This window comes from Tripterygium wilfordii, chromosome 17 (assembly GCF_013401445.1).
Source record: "Tripterygium wilfordii isolate XIE 37 chromosome 17, ASM1340144v1, whole genome shotgun sequence".
Taxonomy (NCBI): Eukaryota; Viridiplantae; Streptophyta; class Magnoliopsida; order Celastrales; family Celastraceae; genus Tripterygium; species Tripterygium wilfordii.
The window spans coordinates 3,029,125-3,048,022 of record NC_052248.1 but is presented as its reverse complement, the minus strand read 5'-3'; the positions used below and the strand labels follow the sequence as shown (position 1 = coordinate 3,048,022).

Below are 18,898 nucleotides of genomic sequence, written 5' to 3'. Positions count from 1 at the left end.
AGTCAAGGATGTGCTGATTCAATCCGGGTTACACAAGGCGTTGAAAGGGAAACCTGAGTCAACGGATGATAAGGGACAACCCAGTAAGAGTGATGAAGCTTGGGAGGAACTTGATCTAAAGGCGGCTAGTGCAATTCAGTTATGTTTAGCCAAGAATGTTTTAGCAAACGTGCATGGAATATTGACGGCTAAGACACTTTGGGAAAAGCTTGAAGAATTGTATCATTCAAAAGGTGTTTCAAGTCGAGTGTATCTGAAGGAGCAGTTTCATACACTGTGGATGGATGAAGGTACGTCAATTTCAGTTCACTTGAGTGTTCTCAAGGGGATCGTCTCGGAGTTGGAATCTGTTGGAGTGAAGATGGATGATGAGGATATAACCTTCCAGCTGATATGGTCTCTTCCATCTTCCTATGAGCACATGAAGTCGATTTTGATTCATGGGAATGAAAATTGTTGTTTTTTCTGAAGTTACCGGAAAACTTTTGGGCCTCAACATTATCAATATCCTCAATATTTTCAACCAATGACTCTAAGAAGTGGGCCATTAACTCCAAGTCTTGTCAATCCTTCACAAGGGGAGCTCTCTACGCCAGCAGCTGCTGACCAGAAGCCTTTACCTGTCGAAGCTGTGAAAGGGAACTCTAATTGCATTGGCGGTAGTGGGGGTCTTAAGGGAAACAAATCAAACAATATGTTTCAGCCCCCTTTAAACCAGCTTATCAAAATACCTATAATTCAAATAATATTTATGGTAGAAGTTCTCTGCCCGGTGGTGTTCCTACTTCTGGTTATCAAGATCCAAGATTTTTTTTTTTCCTTTGGAGAAATTTTGTGTAAACTTAGTAGTCTTTAATTAAATATGTAAAAATTATTTATTTTAAAATTTTAGTTTAAGGGTTAATATGTCATTATATATAAGGATATTATGTAAATTATAAAAAATGTAAAAGTGGTGTAAAGATAATATATTAGTGGTGTGTAGAAATTCTCTTATGCGAACACCCACAAGTTATATTAACTTACACATATCAATCTTATCATTGATTTGAAACATGTCGAACCCAAAGCAGTGGGCCCCATTTATCATTTCACTTTTGAAAACACTTAAAAAAATAGAGTGCACAAGTTATTAAGTTACGGACGTCCGCATAAGAGAATTTTTGTAATGGTGTGTAGATAAAATTTCTCTTGCAAGTATTATGCTTGGGCCAATCGACCAAGAAATCCGAACTTTGAACTTCATAGACACGTTAAGGTCCATTCTTAATAAAACAGGTCAAGCCCAACACTTTCATGGCTGGATAATGGAATTTGACCCTTAAGCCCATCCTTAATAATAAAAATATGGGAATTGACTCAAAAATAAGTTGAGCAGTGTGGTGACGCTCGAGCGGGCCTTGAGCAAAATCTTAATTGACGCGAATTCTAGGTCTGTTACAAAAAGAAGTTAATCCTAATTGAGCAAATTTTGACCTTTTGAAAGAAAACAGCAAATACTTTCTGAAAAAAAAGAAGAAGAAAAAGAAGTCTTATGCGTGTTGAAATTGCAGCCAACATGATCCTCCTCAATCATATTAAACTCTTTTGAGTTAATGGAAGACTTTGAAATTTGAATGATAGGAAGCGTTGTACGCTTTTAAAAATGGTTGGCTTATATTTCTGTAAAATTCTTCATCTCGTCATCTCCAATCGCTTTTTCCATATAATATACTTGATTTTGAGTGAATGGAAGACTATAAAATTTCAAAGATGGTAATTAATTAGTTATTTCCTTAATTATAAATGACTGGCTTATATCTTCGTTTTATTCGTCTCATCATATCAAATGACTTGTTCATTATAATATACTTGACCTTGTGTGAATGGAAGACTTTGAAATTTCAAATTATAATAAGGTTGCTAGGGCATTTATTTCTCTCCATCATTCTTTCCTTTCCAAGACACAATACTCTACAGTTTCAAGAATATTAAGGTACGAATCCTGGGTTTTTGTCATTGAAAATTTATGATTTAATTAGAGTTATCAAGGGGCCTGTAAATCTAATAAAAATACGTTGTTAAGAGTACTCTTTGTCTCAGTAATTGATTATTGAATTTTAAATTAATAGACGGCCGCTTTTGAGCGAGAGCTGAATTTTCTCATTTCCTTAGTTTATTAATCAATCTAAACTTGTAGAAGGGTTTGTACTATATCTTTTTGTGTTCGATTTTCTAAGTCTTACCAAACCGCGCTGCATCAAATTCTTACCATTGATTAATCCTTCAACAAAACTAATTAAGAATTTAATTTCCAATAACTAATCTTAAAATACTTTGTCCTATTAACTAGAATGTGCTCCTCACCTTCTTTTAACAAATTAAATATTTTTGTAAGTTATATGTAAACAATATCACGTTAAATAACAATGTACTTTTAGTGTGAATCAATTGCGCATACTCTAACATATACTCGTTAAATAACAAGTTATACCAAACAAAGCCTAAAGTGTTCCCTTCATTGTAAGCTTATAAATGGCCGGCTCATATCTCTATTTTATTCATCTCATTAGATCCAATGGCTTCTTCCTTATTGTATCACTTGCGGTTTATGGCCTTGCTTTTCTTGCTATTCATCTTCGTTTTTCCTACGGACATGACACCACTCCTATGTCACAGTGAAGAAAGCTTGGCATTGTTGCAATTCCACCGAAGCTTTGTCATCGACCAGTTGGCTTCGTCTGATCCCTATGCTTATCCAAAGACGATATCATGGAATCAACAAGGAGAGAATCCAGACTGCTGCTTGTGGGATGGTGTGGTGTGTGATCAACACACAGGCCACGTCATTAGCCTTGACCTTAGTAGCAGCTGCCTCTATGGTTCTATCAATTCCAACAGTAGCCTCTTCAATCTACGCCACCTTCAAAGCCTTGACCTTGCGGACAATCACTTCAACTCCTCCCAAATCCCTTCCGGGTTTGGCAGTTTTCCAAGGCTAGCTTATCTCAATCTCTCCTCCTCTAGATTCTATGGTAGAATTCCATTAGAAATTGGAGGGTTGAGTAGATTGAGATCTCTTGATTTGACAGGAGATTTAGATGCATCCAACGCAAGATTGTTGAAGCTCACAAGTCCTGACCTGATGTGGTTAGTTCAAAATTTAACTCACATTGAGAAATTGCATCTTGACAATGTAGAATTATCTGCTGCAATACCTGAAATGGCTGCAAATTTGTCTTCATTATCATCTCTTAGTCTCTATAATTGTGGCCTGCTTGGGAAATTTCCAATGGGAATTTTTGAACTACAAAACCTGCAGTTTCTCAATGTGGGGGTAAATGAAGAACTTGTTGGTCATCTGCCTGAATTTCACTGGGGCTCTCCTCTTGAGTTTTTATTGCTTCAACACACAAAATTCACAGGTGAACTTCCTCCTTCAATAGGAAATCTTCATTCCTTGACTGCTTTGGATATTATTTATTGCAACTTTTGGGGTCCAATCCCATCTTCCCTTGGTAATCTTAGCAAGATCACCCTCCTTGGACTCAGAGACAATAACTTCTTCGGCCAAATCCCTTCTTCATTGGCAAACCTTACAAAGCTTACCTCTTTCACAATTTCAGGCAATGATCATTTTAGTTGTGAGTCCTTGTCCTGGCTTGAAAATCAAACCAAATTCCTTGAGTTGGTCCTTAAGAAATGCAATATAAGTGGTGAAATCCCTCAATTTCTCAAAAACTTCACTCAACTCAATCAGTTACAACTCACGCGTAACTATTTAAGAGGTCAAATTCCACATTGGCTAACAAACCTTACTAGGTTAGCCAACTTAGCCCTTGATTATAATGAATTCCACGGTCCTTTTCCTCATCAAATTTTAGAACTTGTGAATCTTGAAGTGATTGATTTGACCGGAAACCACTTGAGCGGCATTGTTAATCTAAACTCATTTTTCAATCTCCAACACATGAAAGCGTTTAGTATATCAGAGAATGATTTTACATTGCTCCATGTGACCAATGCAAACGCTACTCTTCGAAAGTGGAGCGGGCTTGGACTTGGCTCATGCAACTTGAGGGAGTTCCCCGACTTCCTTAGGTACCAAGATGAACTGCAAGGCTTGAATCTCGCCGGAAATAAAATCTACGGCCAGATTCCGAGTTGGTTATGGAACATAAGTAAAGAAACTTTGGAGATTATGGACCTTGATTTCAATTTTTTGACTGGAATTGAGCAACCTGCATTGATCTCGCGTCTTCCTAAACTAAAAGTCCTATGGCTACGTGGTAACAAGATCCAAGGTCCAGTCCCCATACCACCACCTTCCATTGTTGACTATACCCTCTCAAACAACAGTTTCAAAGGAGAAATTTCTTCAACATTCTGCAATCTACCTTACCTGTATGCCCTTGATTTGTCATTCAACAACTTGAGTGGCATGCTTCCGCAATGTTTGTTCGACAAGGAGAGCAATTTGAACATTTTAAATCTCGAACAAAACTTGTTCCGTGGAACCATTCCTGAAACATTAACGAATGGAAGTAAGTTGAGGATGATCAATTTAGGGCATAATGCATTGGAAGGAACATTACCAAGGTCATTAGCTAATCATACAATGTTAGAGCTTCTACATCTTGGTGACAATCAGATTCGTGACACATTCCCCTTTTGGTTGGGAGCTTTGCCTGATCTGCAAGTCCTCATTTTGAGATCCAACAAACTTTTTGGTGCAGTTGGAAGCCCTGCAATAGGTTTTGAATTCTCAACGTTGCGAATCATTGACATCTCCTACAATGGTTTCACCGGCATTCTACCATCAAAGTACTTTCAAAAGTGGAACGGCATGAGAAATTTTGAGATGGATCAATTTTCGTATATGGCACAAAATACGACCACTTTGGTTAGCGGAGGTGTCAACATGGATTCTAGTTTCGTGCTCCGACAAGTTTACAATTATCAATTAACTTTGGTTAACAAAGGTGTCAACATGGATTATCAGAAGATACCAAAAGTCCTTGCAGCTATCGATCTTTCAAGCAACAAATTTGAAGGGGAGATCCCGAAATCCATTACAACTTTGAAGAATCTCATTTTCCTTAACCTCTCCAACAACCGTCTCTCAGGCCACATCCCATTGGGTATAGAAAACCTCACAGTGCTCGAATCGTTGGATTTTTCGAGCAACATGCTTTCAGGAAATATTCCACGAGAGCTCACGCAGCTGACATTCCTTTCATTCTTTAATGTCTCCTGTAATCAGCTCATAGGTCCTATACCACAAGGAAAACAATTTGCTACATTTGAGAACAATTCGTACAAGGACAACTTGGGATTGTGTGGGAAGCCATTGTCTAAGTTGTGCGGAAATGCAGGGGAATCGCCTCCATCGCCTTCGACTGGTGAAGATGATCAGGGCTCGGGTGGTTTTTCAGCATATGTTTTGTGGATGGTGGTTGCGATAGGATATGCAAGTGGACTGGCTGTTGGAGTTGTTGCCGGACTGAGATTCACCGCATCGAAACATGAATGGTTTGTGGAAACCTTTGGCAGGAGGCAACAAAACAGGAGAAGGATTAGAAGAAGGGGACAGAGAGTTTGAATTCCTCAAGGCATTTCCATATGTATGAATTATATACATGCTTCAAGCATCTTCTTATGTGGTTCCAGTTTTCTGTGTGTGTGTTTTTTCTTTTTTATGTTTCTCCATCCGTCTATTATATTCCATCTCTCTACTGTTTTTATTAGGTTTAGTTGCTGCTGGAAATTGTTTCCAAGTCTTCTGTGTTTGGTTGGTGCAGAAACACCAGAAACAAGCCGCTGTTTCTTAAAAAGTTAAGTTTGCCTGGTTAGTCTTTTTGTGTGTTCTGTTGACTCACTTGAGAGAACATGTGCACCAAAAAAAAATAAAAAATCAATGACGCCCGGGTCACAACTAGTGTATGAGAGTTGCAGGGTCTTGTATGTTGCCTTAATTTGAGATATGGATTGTAATTAGTTTACCTATAATTAGTTATAATGACCACAAATCCTCCTCCAAATTATATATATATATATATATATATTTTTTTTTTTTTAGTTCTTTGGAGTTATTTAGTATTTTGGATTAAAAAAAATACTAAACCCTAAATCTTAAATGCTAAACCCTAGAATCTCAAATTCTAAACCATATACTAAATTCCAAGCAATAAATCATAACTCCTAAATTTAATAACACAAAAAATTAAAAAAAAATATTTACAGCCACACTTTTTCTCCTGAGTTTACCAATGACTTGTCTGGGTGGATTCCATGTTTTAAAAAAAAAATTTATTTGAAGATATAAGGAGTTTTTTCTTTTGAGTTTTTACATTGCAACGGCTAGATCACATCAACGGTAATATTTTCAGCGGCAAAATTAAACTTTTCGTCCCTCAACTATACCTCAGGTTTCAGTTTCGTCCCTAAACTATTTTTTTTACCTATTTCATCCTTCAACTATGAATAAGTACCCCGTCTGTCCTCAAAGTTATTCCGGCAACCCAAAAATCTGATTTGGCATACAAGTTGGCATTATTTGTACATGTTGGCATCTTGTGTCAGATGCCACCTAGGCAAGGGAATACACGTGTGTCAAAGCTCAAAAAAATAAAGAATATTAAATTCTTAAAAATCCCCATTTGCACGAGCTGTATACGTCAAAGCTCAAAAAAATAAAGAATACTAAATCCCTAAATCTCCATTTGCACGAGCCGTATGCGAACACCTCTGCATCTTCTTCCTCTTTGTACCAAACCAGTTCTTCTTTGCAAGCATCAATCTATCTCCCATAAACCTGCCTTTCCAGCACACACGAAGCGACGTCCCTCTCAACTACAACTTCCTTCGTCATTCAAAGGTACGATTCTATGGTTCAAATGGGTTTTGATGTTCTTGGTTCCTCCTACCTTTCGATTTACTTTCTCCTTTCATTTTCACTTCGTATGGGTTCCATTTCGTATGGGGTTATAAGGGATTTTTGTATGGGTTCCAATTTGTAGGGATTTTCGAATTGATTTGAACTGTTTTTGCCATATGTTCATCTATATTTATGAAATGTTTGTATAGGTAGTGTGCAATGGTGAAGCCACGTGCTTCAAGGAGGAAGTCTTCTAGTGTGTCATGTAGTGATGATGTTAGAGCACAAAATATTAGGGAAGAGGTTGAGGTTGATGTTGACAATGATAGTGAGGGGGGCACAGAATCTGATAGTGATGATAGCGTTATGAATATTAGGTTTGATAACAGTGATGAGGACGATATGGACGATGACTTGTTCTTGGTAGCATGCAGACCAATAGTGGGTCTAGATGGTTGTTTTTTAAAAGGAATGTATGGTGGCCAACTTTTAGCAGCAATTGGGAGAGATCCTAATGATGGGATGCTTCCAATTGCAATAGCCGTTGTGAGAGTGGAGAACACTGAGACATGGGACTGGTTTATTAAGATGTTGTTGGAAGATATAGGCTCCAAAGGAAGGCTTACATTCATCAGTGATAGGCAAAAGGTACGTTTAGGGTTCTATACAATTTTAAATGTTACTGAATGTCATATGCAAGTGCTTGAATTAACCATTTGTTTGTTTATTCTTATTAGGGTCTGGTGCATGTTTTGGAAGCATTGGAAGGACAACATGACCACAGATTTTGTGTACGCCATATGTACAATAACATTTCTAAGAGGTTTCCTGGATTACAGTTGAAAGAGCTCATGTGGAAAGCAGCCAGAGCCACTTACAGAGAAGCATGGAAGAGAGAAATGCAAGAAATTGAGAGGTTGAATCCTATGGCACATGCTGAATTGAATGCAATCGACCCTAGATTGTGGTGTAAGTCTCACTTTAGTGGATATGCAAAATGTGATACATTATTGAACAACATGTCAGAAACATTCAATTCCACTATTTTGCAATTTAGAGAGAAGCCTATAGCTACGATGCTCGATGAGATAAAAGGATATTTGATGACACGATGGGCGGAGAATAGGATCAAGATCAATAGGTACCAAGGAACTATCCTTCCAAAGATAAAGAAGAGACTAGAAATTGAGCATAAAGAATCTGGTAAATGGCTGCCAAAATGGGCTGGAGATTTGAAATTTGAAGTGTTATGCATGCAGGAGAAATTTGTGATAGACTTGGATGTGTTGTATTGCAGCTGTAGAAAATGGGAATTAACTGGAATACCTTGCAGGCACGCAGTGAGTTGCATATATAGTAGAAGAAGGAAACTTGAGGAGTTTGTGCCTCAATGTTTCAAAAGAGAAGCATATAATGAGTGTTACTCTTTCATCATATATCCAACTGAAGGACCAGAGAGATGGCCTAAAACAACCCATGATGACATTCTACCACCTACATGTCAAAAGACAATGGGCAGACCAAAGAAAAAAAGAAGAAAAGAGGCTGGTGAATCACAGTTGGGGAAATCATCAAAGTTGGGAATAAAGATGAGGTGCAGTAAGTGCGGTGGTGATAAACATAATGCCAGGACATGTAAAGTTGTACTTCCAACTCCTGATGAAGGTAGTGTCTCAACTACTACTAATGTTATACCTAAGTCTACTAATGTGAGGGGAAAGAAGTCTATGCCTACTGATGTTAGAGGAAAGGGGCCTATGGCTACAGATGTTAGGGGAAAAGGGTCAATGGCTGCTTTTGTTGGGGGTGTTAGACCAATGGTTGCATCTGTCAGGGGTACTAGGCTTATGGAAGCTGCTTTTGTTAGTGGTGTGAGGCCGATGACACCTTATATTCCAACAGTGGGGAGTACTAAAAGACCACCATCTGTGCCAAATTACCAAGTGTTCAGACCTAAAAGACCATGCATTACAGAACGAATGGTATAAGTTACACAACTTCAATATTAAACTTGTTTGTCTTTTTTGTAAATAAGTACTTATTATGTTGTAATATAGGGAACTGATGCTGCATATGGAGGGTCGTCCTCAGGTTCTATAGCAGGCTTTGGTTCGCAGGGGTCCGTAAACAAATGATGAAGATGACGAATGACATGGAAGCTGTTTGTTAGGACTTGCTTTCTTTTATTTTATATTATGTTTTATGTTTGTTTGAGTTATGGATGTAATATCTGTAGCAATTGCCAAACAGTAGGGACAAAACAATCACTTTTAACAAAGTTCAAGGACAAATAGTAGACTAATCTAGTAGTTCAGGGACATATCGTTCATAGTGGGCATAGTTGGACACATCAGATTTTTCCGATTTGCCACTTAGGTGCCACGATGGAATTTTCCTTTGTCTTTCTCACTTTGAGGATAGACGGGGTACTTATTCATAGTTGAGGGATAAAATAGGTAAAAAAAATAGTTTAGGGACAAAACTGAAACCTGAGGTATAGTTGAGGGACGAAAAGTTTAATTTTCCCTATTTTCAGCTAATAACAACCATTATCCATATATCAGATGCAAAATCTAGATAAACTCCTTCATGTGAATGATGCTAACACTGAAGCTCTTCCTCTGCTACTATGGACATGATAATCTCTAGAACTTCCTCAACCCAAACTCTGAACTCCATTACAGATCGATAACGACAACTTTGCCACCATATGTGCCACTTTGTTTGAGTCCCTTGGAACATGATGCAAACTGAAAGATCGAAATGAAGAAGCGCGACATTGAATTTCCATAACAATTGGTCCCGACAGAGATAAATATATTCATGGTCCTCTAAGATAGCTTTGATGATGTTTTCGCAGTCTTCTTCAAAAATAATATTGTGAAAGCCCAAATCAGCAGCAATTTTCAGAGCATGCAGCGCAGCCATAGCTTCGGCAAGTGTGGGGGTCAAGGTATGTCGGACGAAAATCCATGCTTGACGCCAAAACCTGTCCCAATTCATCTCGAATAATACTTCCGAAGCCCGTGCATAGTCGATGATTATCCATTGCAGCATCCCAATTAATTTTTATGAATCATGGCGGAGGAGGCTCCCACATTCTTGTTGGAATAGCCGGTTGTACTTCAGTAGGATCCATATCTTCTGCATGTACATTTTGGTAGTCTGAAGCTTGGAATACACCTTGTTTAGCTAAAAACTTAAACTTGACTCTCCCATTTTTCCCCTTTTTTTTCCCTTTTAGGCAATTTATTTTGAGACGGCACAAACGCAAGAATGTAGATCACCTCCAACTTTTTCTGTTTCTCTGATCAATCACGGGTGATGATATGAAAATCGACGTGGAACATTGAGGGAGTTACCCAACTTCTTTAGGTACCAAGATAAATTGGAGTTCTTGGATCTCACTCGAAATAAAATTCACAGCCAGATTCCGAGCTGGTTATGGAACTTAAGTAGAGAAACTTTAAAGGTTATATTACTAGGTTTCAATTTTTTGACCGGCTATGAGCAACTTGCATTGATCTCGCGCCTTCCTAATCTAATACTAATCCTAGGACTACGTTGTAACAAGATCCAGGGGTCCATTCTCAACTATATATACCATCTCAAAAAATAGTTTCAGTGAAGAAATTTTGATTATTATTTATAATTGTTTCAAGAAAAAGAGCCACACATATGTCATTGATGTACGCTCTAGTGTTGCTTTCTAGAACTAAAAAGGAATCAGTGATATTGCATAAAAATTGATTGATACTAGAAGACATAGCCTATACACACTGATTTAAAGACTTTTTAGTTTGATATTGATTTTACTAGTCGCAACTACTACAATAAAAAAAACATTTTCTGCCATAAATATTGTCAAGAATTGGGTTCAGAATCGAATAGGTGACCAATGGTTAAATGATAATTCATTTGTACGTGTACATTGGAAAATATTTTTTTGATGCTATTCTAAATGAAGTTATCATAAAACGATTTGAAAATATGAAAAATCGTTGAGAACATTTGTAAATCAATTTTTAATTATTATTTATCGTTATTCTATAAGCTTTTAATTTTTATTGTTGTTTTTCATCATTTTGAATGCATAATTAATAAATAATCAAAAACAATGTCCTGGATGGATGGCTTTGCCCCTCCTGACATAAAATTGTGTTTCCACCCCTGTTCGTGGACGTAGGCTTTTGCCGAACCACATAAATATCTTGTGTCGCTTATTGTTCCTTCTTTGATTATTTATCTATATTTTGCATTGATTTGTGTTTGGCTGTACTGAATCATTGCGTGCTTAGTTTGCAGGCTAAAATCACACAAACAAATTCTTCTAATTAGTCATTTCATTATTTGTCTTCCACACGTTTGTGTTGTGTCATCGTGTGCCCGCAGCTTTAATTCAAGACAAGCTCTGTATGAATTTTGACTAATATTTTGTAGGGCTTCCCACTTAAAAGAACAAAAAAAAAATTAAAAGTTGTATTCCAACACGGATAATCTAAAATAAAACTTCAGAAAAAATGACAAAGCCTAACAACTTATAAAAATGACTCTGAGAGCAATTCTAGTGTCACGTGAACTTCTTCTTCCTCTTATTTTCTCTCTCTTCTTCTCTCTTCTTCTTCCTTCACGCCAACCACCGAAAGTTGGCCGTTTGGCCATCGTTTTGGATGAATGAACTATTGAAATGAAGCTTTAGGTCAGTCCGATCAAAACCCAGTCTTCATTGACAGTTGATTATCACTTGAGTCGCTAGAAAAACTTCATGAAATCATGACCATCGTTTTGAAAAGAGCTCAATCGACAGATAATATATCACATACAATTTGCAGATCTCAAATCAGAACCAAAAAATTACGAAAATCACCACAAAATTACCGGAATAATAATGTAATGACATATCGAAAGAAAACAACAAGATCTACAAATCTCGTGGTGAGTATGAGTAGATCTAATTCGAATACAACAAAAATCAGGATGAAAAATCATTAAAAATACCATAGAACTGTCGAATAAGCCATGAGGAACTGAGACGAAGCTTTCAGCGATAGATATGAAGCTTCCAGCGGAGGTTGGAGATGAATCATGTGCAGGAAACATGTGTCATGTTTGAGGATGAAGATAACTAAGAGGGTTTGACAAATTCTAAAGAGAATTAAAATATCAAGACCAAGTTATCAATGTGACAGAAACGGAAAGAGAGGGATTCGAACCCTCGGTACGAAGAACTCATACAACGAATTAGCAATCCGACGCTTTAGTCCACTCAGCCATCTTTCCGAATTACAATTAATTGAATTAATTTCAGTATCGAATTAATAAACAATTAATCAAACTAATTACTAAACGAAAATTCAATAATTAATATTAACTATTAATTAAATTTTAGATAATAAAATCATATCTTTTAATTTTTTGCGTGCTTAGTTTGGAGGCTAAAATCACGCAAACAAATTCTTATAATTAGTCATTTCATTATTTGTCTTCCACACGTTTGTGTTGTGTCATCGTGTGCCTGCAGCTTTAATTCACGACAAGCTCTGTCTGAATTTTGACTAATATTTTGTAGGGCTTTTTACTTAAAAGAACAAAAAAAAATTAAAAATTGTATTTCAACAAGGATAACCTAAAACAAAACTTCAGAAAAAATGACAAAGTCTAACAACTTATAGAAATTACCCTGAGAGCAATTCTAGTGTCACGTAAACTTCTTCTTCCTCTTATTCTCTCTCTCTTCTTCTTCCTTCACGCCAACCACCGAAAAAATAAGTTGAGCAGTGTAGTGACGCTCGAGTGGGCCTTGAGCAAAATCTTAATTGACCCGAATTCTAGGTCTGTTACAAAAAGAAGTTAATCCTAATTGAGCTTTAATTCAAGACAAGCTCTGTATGAATTTTGACCTTTTGAAAGAAAACAGCAAATACTTTCTGAAAAAAAAGAAGTCTTATGCGTGTTGAAATTGCGGCCAACATGATTCTCCTAAATCATATTAAACTCTTTTGAGTTAATGGAAGACTTTGAAATTTAAATAATAGGAAGTGTTGTACGCTTTTAAAAATGGTTGGCTTATATTTCTGTAAAATTCTTCATCTCGTCATCTCCAATCGCCTTTTCCATATAATATACTTGATTTTGAGTGAATGGAAGACTATAAAATTTCAAAGATGGTAATTAATTAGTTATTTCCTTAATTATAAATGACTGGCTTATATCTTCGTTTTATTGGTCTCATCATATCAAATGACTTGTTCATTATAATATACTTGACCTTGTGTGAATGGAAGACTTTGAAATTTCAAATTATAATAAGGTTGCTAGGGCATTTATTTCTCTCTATCATTCTTTCCTTTCCAAGACACAATACTCTACAGTTTCAAGAATATTAAGGTACGAATCCTGGATTTTTGTTGTCTGTGGGTTCTAGGAAGTTTATTGCTTTTAAACAAATGGTATCTTTATGAGTCAATTTTTTTTTTTATTATTGAAAATTTATGATTTAATTAGAGTTGTCAAAGTGTCTGTAAATCTAATATAAATAGGTTGTTAAGAGTACTCTTTGTCTGAGTAGTTGATTATTGAATTTTAAATTAATAGACGGTCGCTTTTGAGCGAGAGCTGAATTTTCTCATTTCCTTAGTTTATTAATCAATCTAAACTTGTAGAAGGGTTTGTACTATATCTTTTTGTGTTCGATTTTCTAAGTCTTACCAAACCGCGCTGCATCAAATTCTTACCATTGATTAATCCTTCAACAAAACTAATTAAGAATTTAATTTCCAATGACTAATCTTAAAATACTTTGTCCTATTAACTAGAATGTGCTCCTCACCTTCTTTTAACAAATTAAATATTTTTGTAAGTTATATGTAAACAATATCACGTTAAATAACAATGTACTTTTAGTGTGAATCAATTGCGTATGCTCTAACATATACTCGTTAAATAACAAGTTATACCAAACAAAGGCTAAAGTGTTCCCTTCATTGTAAGCTTATAAATGGCCGGCTCATATCTCTATTTTATTCATCTCATTAGATCCAATGGCTTCTTCCTTATTGTATCACTTGCGGTTTATGGCCTTGCGTTTCTTGCTATTCATCTTCGTTTTTCCTACGCACATGACACCACTCCTATGTCACAATGAAGAAAGCTTGGCATTGTTGCAATTCCACCGAAGCTTTGTCATCGACCAGTCGGCTTCGTCTGATCCCTATGCTTATCCAAAGACGATATCATGGAATCAACAAGGAGAGAATCCAGACTGCTGCTTGTGGGATGGTGTGGTGTGTGATCAACACACAGGCCACGTCATTAGCCTTGACCTTAGTAGCAGCTGCCTCTATGGTTCTATCAATTCCAACAGTGGTCTCTTCAATCTACGCCACCTTCAAAGCCTTGACCTTGCGGACAATCACTTCAACTCCTCCCAAATCCCTTCCGGGTTTGGCAGTTTTCCAAGGCTAGCTTATCTCAATCTCTCCTCCTCTAGATTCTATGGTAGAATTCCATTAGAAATTGGAGGGTTGAGTAGATTGAGATCTCTTGATTTGACAGGAGATTTAGATGCATCCAACGCAAGATTGCTTGGGCTCACAAGTTCTGACCTGATGTGGTTAGTTCAAAATTTGACTCACATTGAGAAACTGCATCTTGACAATGTAGACTTATCTGCTGCAATCCCTGAAATGGTTGCAAATTTGTCTTCATTATCATCTCTTAGTCTCTATAATTGTGGCCTGCTTGGGAAATTTTCAATGGGAATTTTTGAACTACAAAACCTACAGTTTCTCAATGTGGGGGTAAATGAAGAACTTGTTGGTCATCTGCCTGAATTTCACTGGGGCTCTCCTCTTGAGTTTTTATTGCTTCAACACACAAAATTCACAGGTGAACTTCCTCCTTCAATAGGAAATCTTCATTCCTTGACTGCTTTGGATATTATTTATTGCAATTTTTGGGGTCCAATCCCATCTTCCCTTGGTAATCTTAGCAAGATCACCCTCCTTGGACTCAGAGACAATAACTTCTTCGGCCAAATCCCTTCTTCATTGGCAAACCTTACAAAGCTTACCTCTTTCACAATTTCAGGCAATGATCATTTTAGTTGTGAGTCCTTGTCCTGGCTTGAAAATCAAACCAAATTCCTTGAGTTGGTCCTTAAGAAATGCAATATAAGTGGTGAAATCCCTCAATTTCTCAAAAACTTCACTCAACTCAATCAGTTACAACTCACGCGTAACTATTTAAGAGGTCAAATTCCACATTGGCTAACAAACCTTACTAGGTTAGCCAACTTAGCCCTTGATTATAATGAATTCCACGGTCCTTTTCCTCATCAAATTTTAGAACTTGTGAATCTTGAAGTGATTGATTTGACCGGAAACCACTTGAGCGGCATTGTTAATCTAAACTCATTTTTCAATCTCCAACACATGAAAGCGTTTAGTATATCAGAGAATGATTTTACATTGCTCCATGTGACCAATGCAAACGCTACTCTTCGAAAGTGGAGCGGGCTTGGACTTGGCTCATGCAACTTGAGGGAGTTCCCCGACTTCCTTAGGTACCAAGATGAACTGCAAGGCTTGAATCTCGCCGGAAATAAAATCTACGGCCAGATTCCGAGTTGGTTATGGAACATAAGTAAAGAAACTTTGGAGATTATGGACCTTGATTTCAATTTTTTGACTGGAATTGAGCAACCTGCATTGATCTCGCGTCTTCCTAAACTAAAAGTCCTATGGCTACGTGGTAACAAGATCCAAGGTCCAGTCCCCATACCACCACCTTCCATTGTTGACTATACCCTCTCAAACAACAGTTTCAAAGGAGAAATTTCTTCAACATTCTGCAATCTACCTTACCTGTATGCCCTTGATTTGTCATTCAACAACTTGAGTGGCATGCTTCCGCAATGTTTGTTCGACAAGGAGAGCAATTTGAACATTTTAAATCTCGAACAAAACTTGTTCCGTGGAACCATTCCTGAAACATTAACGAATGGAAGTAAGTTGAGGATGATCAATTTAGGGCATAATGCATTGGAAGGAACATTACCAAGGTCATTAGCTAATCATACAATGTTAGAGCTTCTACATCTTGGTGACAATCAGATTCGTGACACATTCCCCTTTTGGTTGGGAGCTTTGCCTGATCTGCAAGTCCTCATTTTGAGATCCAACAAACTTTTTGGTGCAGTTGGAAGCCCTGCAATAGGTTTTGAATTCTCAACGTTGCGAATCATTGACATCTCCTACAATGGTTTCACCGGCATTCTACCATCAAAGTACTTTCAAAAGTGGAACGGCATGAGAAATTTTGAGATGGATCAATTTTCGTATATGGCACAAAATACGACCACTTTGGTTAGCGGAGGTGTCAACATGGATTCTAGTTTCGTGCTCCGACAAGTTTACAATTATCAATTAACTTTGGTTAACAAAGGTGTCAACATGGATTATCAGAAGATACCAAAAGTCCTTGCAGCTATCGATCTTTCAAGCAACAAATTTGAAGGGGAGATCCCGAAATCCATTACAACTTTGAAGAATCTCATTTTCCTTAACCTCTCCAACAACCGTCTCTCAGGCCACATCCCATTGGGTATAGAAAACCTCACAGTGCTCGAATCGTTGGATTTTTCGAGCAACATGCTTTCAGGAAATATTCCACGAGAGCTCACGCAGCTGACATTCCTTTCATTCTTTAATGTCTCCTGTAATCAGCTCATAGGTCCTATACCACAAGGAAAACAATTTGCTACATTTGAGAACAATTCGTACAAGGACAACTTGGGATTGTGTGGGAAGCCATTGTCTAAGTTGTGCGGAAATGCAGGGGAATCGCCTCCATCGCCTTCGACTGGTGAAGATGATCAGGGCTCGGGTGGTTTTTCAGCATATGTTTTGTGGATGGTGGTTGCGATAGGATATGCAAGTGGACTGGCTGTTGGAGTTGTTGCCGGACTGAGATTCACCGCATCGAAACATGAATGGTTTGTGGAAACCTTTGGCAGGAGGCAACAAAACAGGAGAAGGATTAGAAGAAGGGGACAGAGAGTTTGAATTCCTCAAGGCATTTCCATATGTATGAATTATATACATGCTTCAAGCATCTTCTTATGTGGTTCCAGTTTTCTGTGTGTGTGTTTTTTCTTTTTTATGTTTCTCCATCCGTCTATTATATTCCATCTCTCTACTGTTTTTATTAGGTTTAGTTGCTGCTGGAAATTGTTTCCAAGTCTTCTGTGTTTGGTTGGTGCAGAAACACCAGAAACAAGCCGCTGTTTCTTAAAAAGTTAAGTTTGCCTGGTTAGTCTTTTTGTGTGTTCTGTTGACTCACTTGAGAGAACATGTGCACCAAAAAAAAAAAAAAATTAATGACGCCCGGGTCACAACTAGTGTATGAGAGTTGCAGGGTCTTGTTGCCTTAATTTGAGATATGGATTGTAATTAGTTTACCTATAATTAGTTATAATGACCACAAATCCTCCTCCAAATTATATATATATATATATATATTTTTTTTAGTTCTTTGGAGTTATTTAGTATTTTGGATTAAAAAAAATTTGGAAAAAAAAAATACTAAACCCTAAATCTTAAATGCTAAACCCTAGAATCTCAAATTCTAAACCATATACTAAATTCCAAGCAATAAATCATAACTCCTAAATTTAATAACACAAAAAATTAAAAAAAAATATTTACAGCCACACTTTTTCTCCTGAGTTTACCAATGACTTGTCTGGGTGGATTCCATGTTTAAAAAAAAAAAATTATTTGAAGATATAAGGAGTTTTTTCTTTTGAGTTTTTACATTGCAACGGCTAGATCACATCAACGGTAATATTTTCAGCTAATAACAGCCATTATCCATATATCAGATGCAAAATCTAGATAAACTCCTTCATGTGAATGATGCTAACACTGAAGCTCTTCCTCTGCTACTATGGACATGATAATCTCTAGAACTTCCTCCACCCAAACTCTGAACTCCAATACAGATAGATGAAGACAACTTTGCCAACATATGTGCCACTTTGTTTGAGTCCCTTGGAACATGATGCAAACTGAAAGATCGAAATGAAGAAGCGCGACATTGAATCTTCCTTAACAATTGGTCCTCACAGAGAGAAATATTCATGGTCCCCTGAGATAGCTTTGATGATGTTTTTGCAGTCTCCTTCAAAAATAATATTGTGAAAGCCCAAATCAGCAGCAATTTTCAGAGCATGCAGCGCAGCCATAGCTTCGGCAAGTGTGGGGGTCAAGGTATGTCGGACGAAAATCCATGCTTGAAGCCAAAACCTGTCCCGATTCATCTCGAATAATACTTCCGAAGCCCGTGCATAGTCGATGATTATCCGTTGCAGCATCCCAATTAATTTTTATGAATCCTGCCGGCCAGAGGAGGCTCCGACCTTCTTGTTGGAATAGCCGTTTGTACTTCATTAGGATCCATATTTGAAGGTTATATTACTTGGTTTCAATTGTTTCATGATAACTTCATTTAGAATAGCATCAAAAATATATTTTTTAATGTACATGTACAAATAAATTATCAAATCGTTTTTTAATTGTTTCAAGAAAAAGAGCCACACACATGTCATTGACTCATTGATGTACGCTCTAGTGTGATTTCTAGAACTAAAAATGAATGAAAAATCGTTGAGAATATTTATAAATCAATTTTGAATTATTATTTATCGTTATTCTATAAGCTTTTGATTTTTATTGTTGTTTTTCATCATTTTGAATGCATAATTAATAAATAATCAAAAACAATGTCCAGGATGGATGGCTTTGCCCCTCCTTACACAAAATTTTGTTTCCACCCCTGTTCGTGGACGTAGGCTTTTGCCGAACCACATAAATATCTTGTGTCGCTTACTGTTCCTTCTTTGATTATTTATCTATATTTTGCATTGATTTGTGTTTGGCTGTATTGAATCATTGCGTGCTTAGTTTGCAGATAATACATACCAAATCACACAAACAAATTCTTCTAATTAGTCATTTCATTATTTGTCTTCCACACGTTTGT

The 18,898-nt window shown here is 37.0% G+C and overlaps 3 protein-coding genes across 3 annotated transcripts; all 3 read left to right on the top strand.

Moving 5' to 3' along the window:
* Nucleotides 1-2,635: 2,635 nt before the first annotated feature.
* LOC119981812 (receptor-like protein 7) lies at nt 2,636-5,581 on the top strand. The gene has a single exon (XM_038824955.1). The coding sequence runs from the start codon at nt 2,636-2,638 to the stop codon at nt 5,579-5,581; it is 2,946 nt and encodes a 981-aa protein (XP_038680883.1).
* Nucleotides 5,582-7,279: 1,698 nt separating this feature from the next.
* LOC119981811 lies at nt 7,280-8,991 on the top strand. The gene is made up of 3 exons (XM_038824954.1): nt 7,280-7,504; nt 7,594-8,838; nt 8,914-8,991. The coding sequence occupies exons 1-3, from the start codon at nt 7,328-7,330 to the stop codon at nt 8,989-8,991; spliced, it is 1,500 nt and encodes a 499-aa protein (XP_038680882.1). The 5' UTR covers nt 7,280-7,327.
* Nucleotides 8,992-13,974: 4,983 nt separating this feature from the next.
* LOC119981810 (receptor-like protein 7) lies at nt 13,975-16,920 on the top strand. The gene has a single exon (XM_038824953.1). The coding sequence runs from the start codon at nt 13,975-13,977 to the stop codon at nt 16,918-16,920; it is 2,946 nt and encodes a 981-aa protein (XP_038680881.1).
* Nucleotides 16,921-18,898: the final 1,978 nt, after the last annotated feature.

What these genes read in the sequence shown, in the direction of transcription:
- LOC119981812 (XM_038824955.1), top strand. Translation starts at nt 2,636, where the DNA reads ATGACACCACTCCTATGTCACAGTGAAGAAAGCTTGGCATTGTTGCAA.
- LOC119981811 (XM_038824954.1), top strand. Translation starts at nt 7,328, where the DNA reads ATGTATGGTGGCCAACTTTTAGCAGCAATTGGGAGAGATCCTAATGAT. An exon ending in TCATCAGTGATAGGCAAAAG is followed by an intron (nt 7,505 to 7,593) that starts GTACGTTTAGGG and finishes TATTCTTATTAG; the next exon opens with GGTCTGGTGCATGTTTTGGA. An exon ending in CATGCATTACAGAACGAATG is followed by an intron (nt 8,839 to 8,913) that starts GTATAAGTTACA and finishes GTTGTAATATAG; the next exon opens with GGAACTGATGCTGCATATGG.
- LOC119981810 (XM_038824953.1), top strand. Translation starts at nt 13,975, where the DNA reads ATGACACCACTCCTATGTCACAATGAAGAAAGCTTGGCATTGTTGCAA.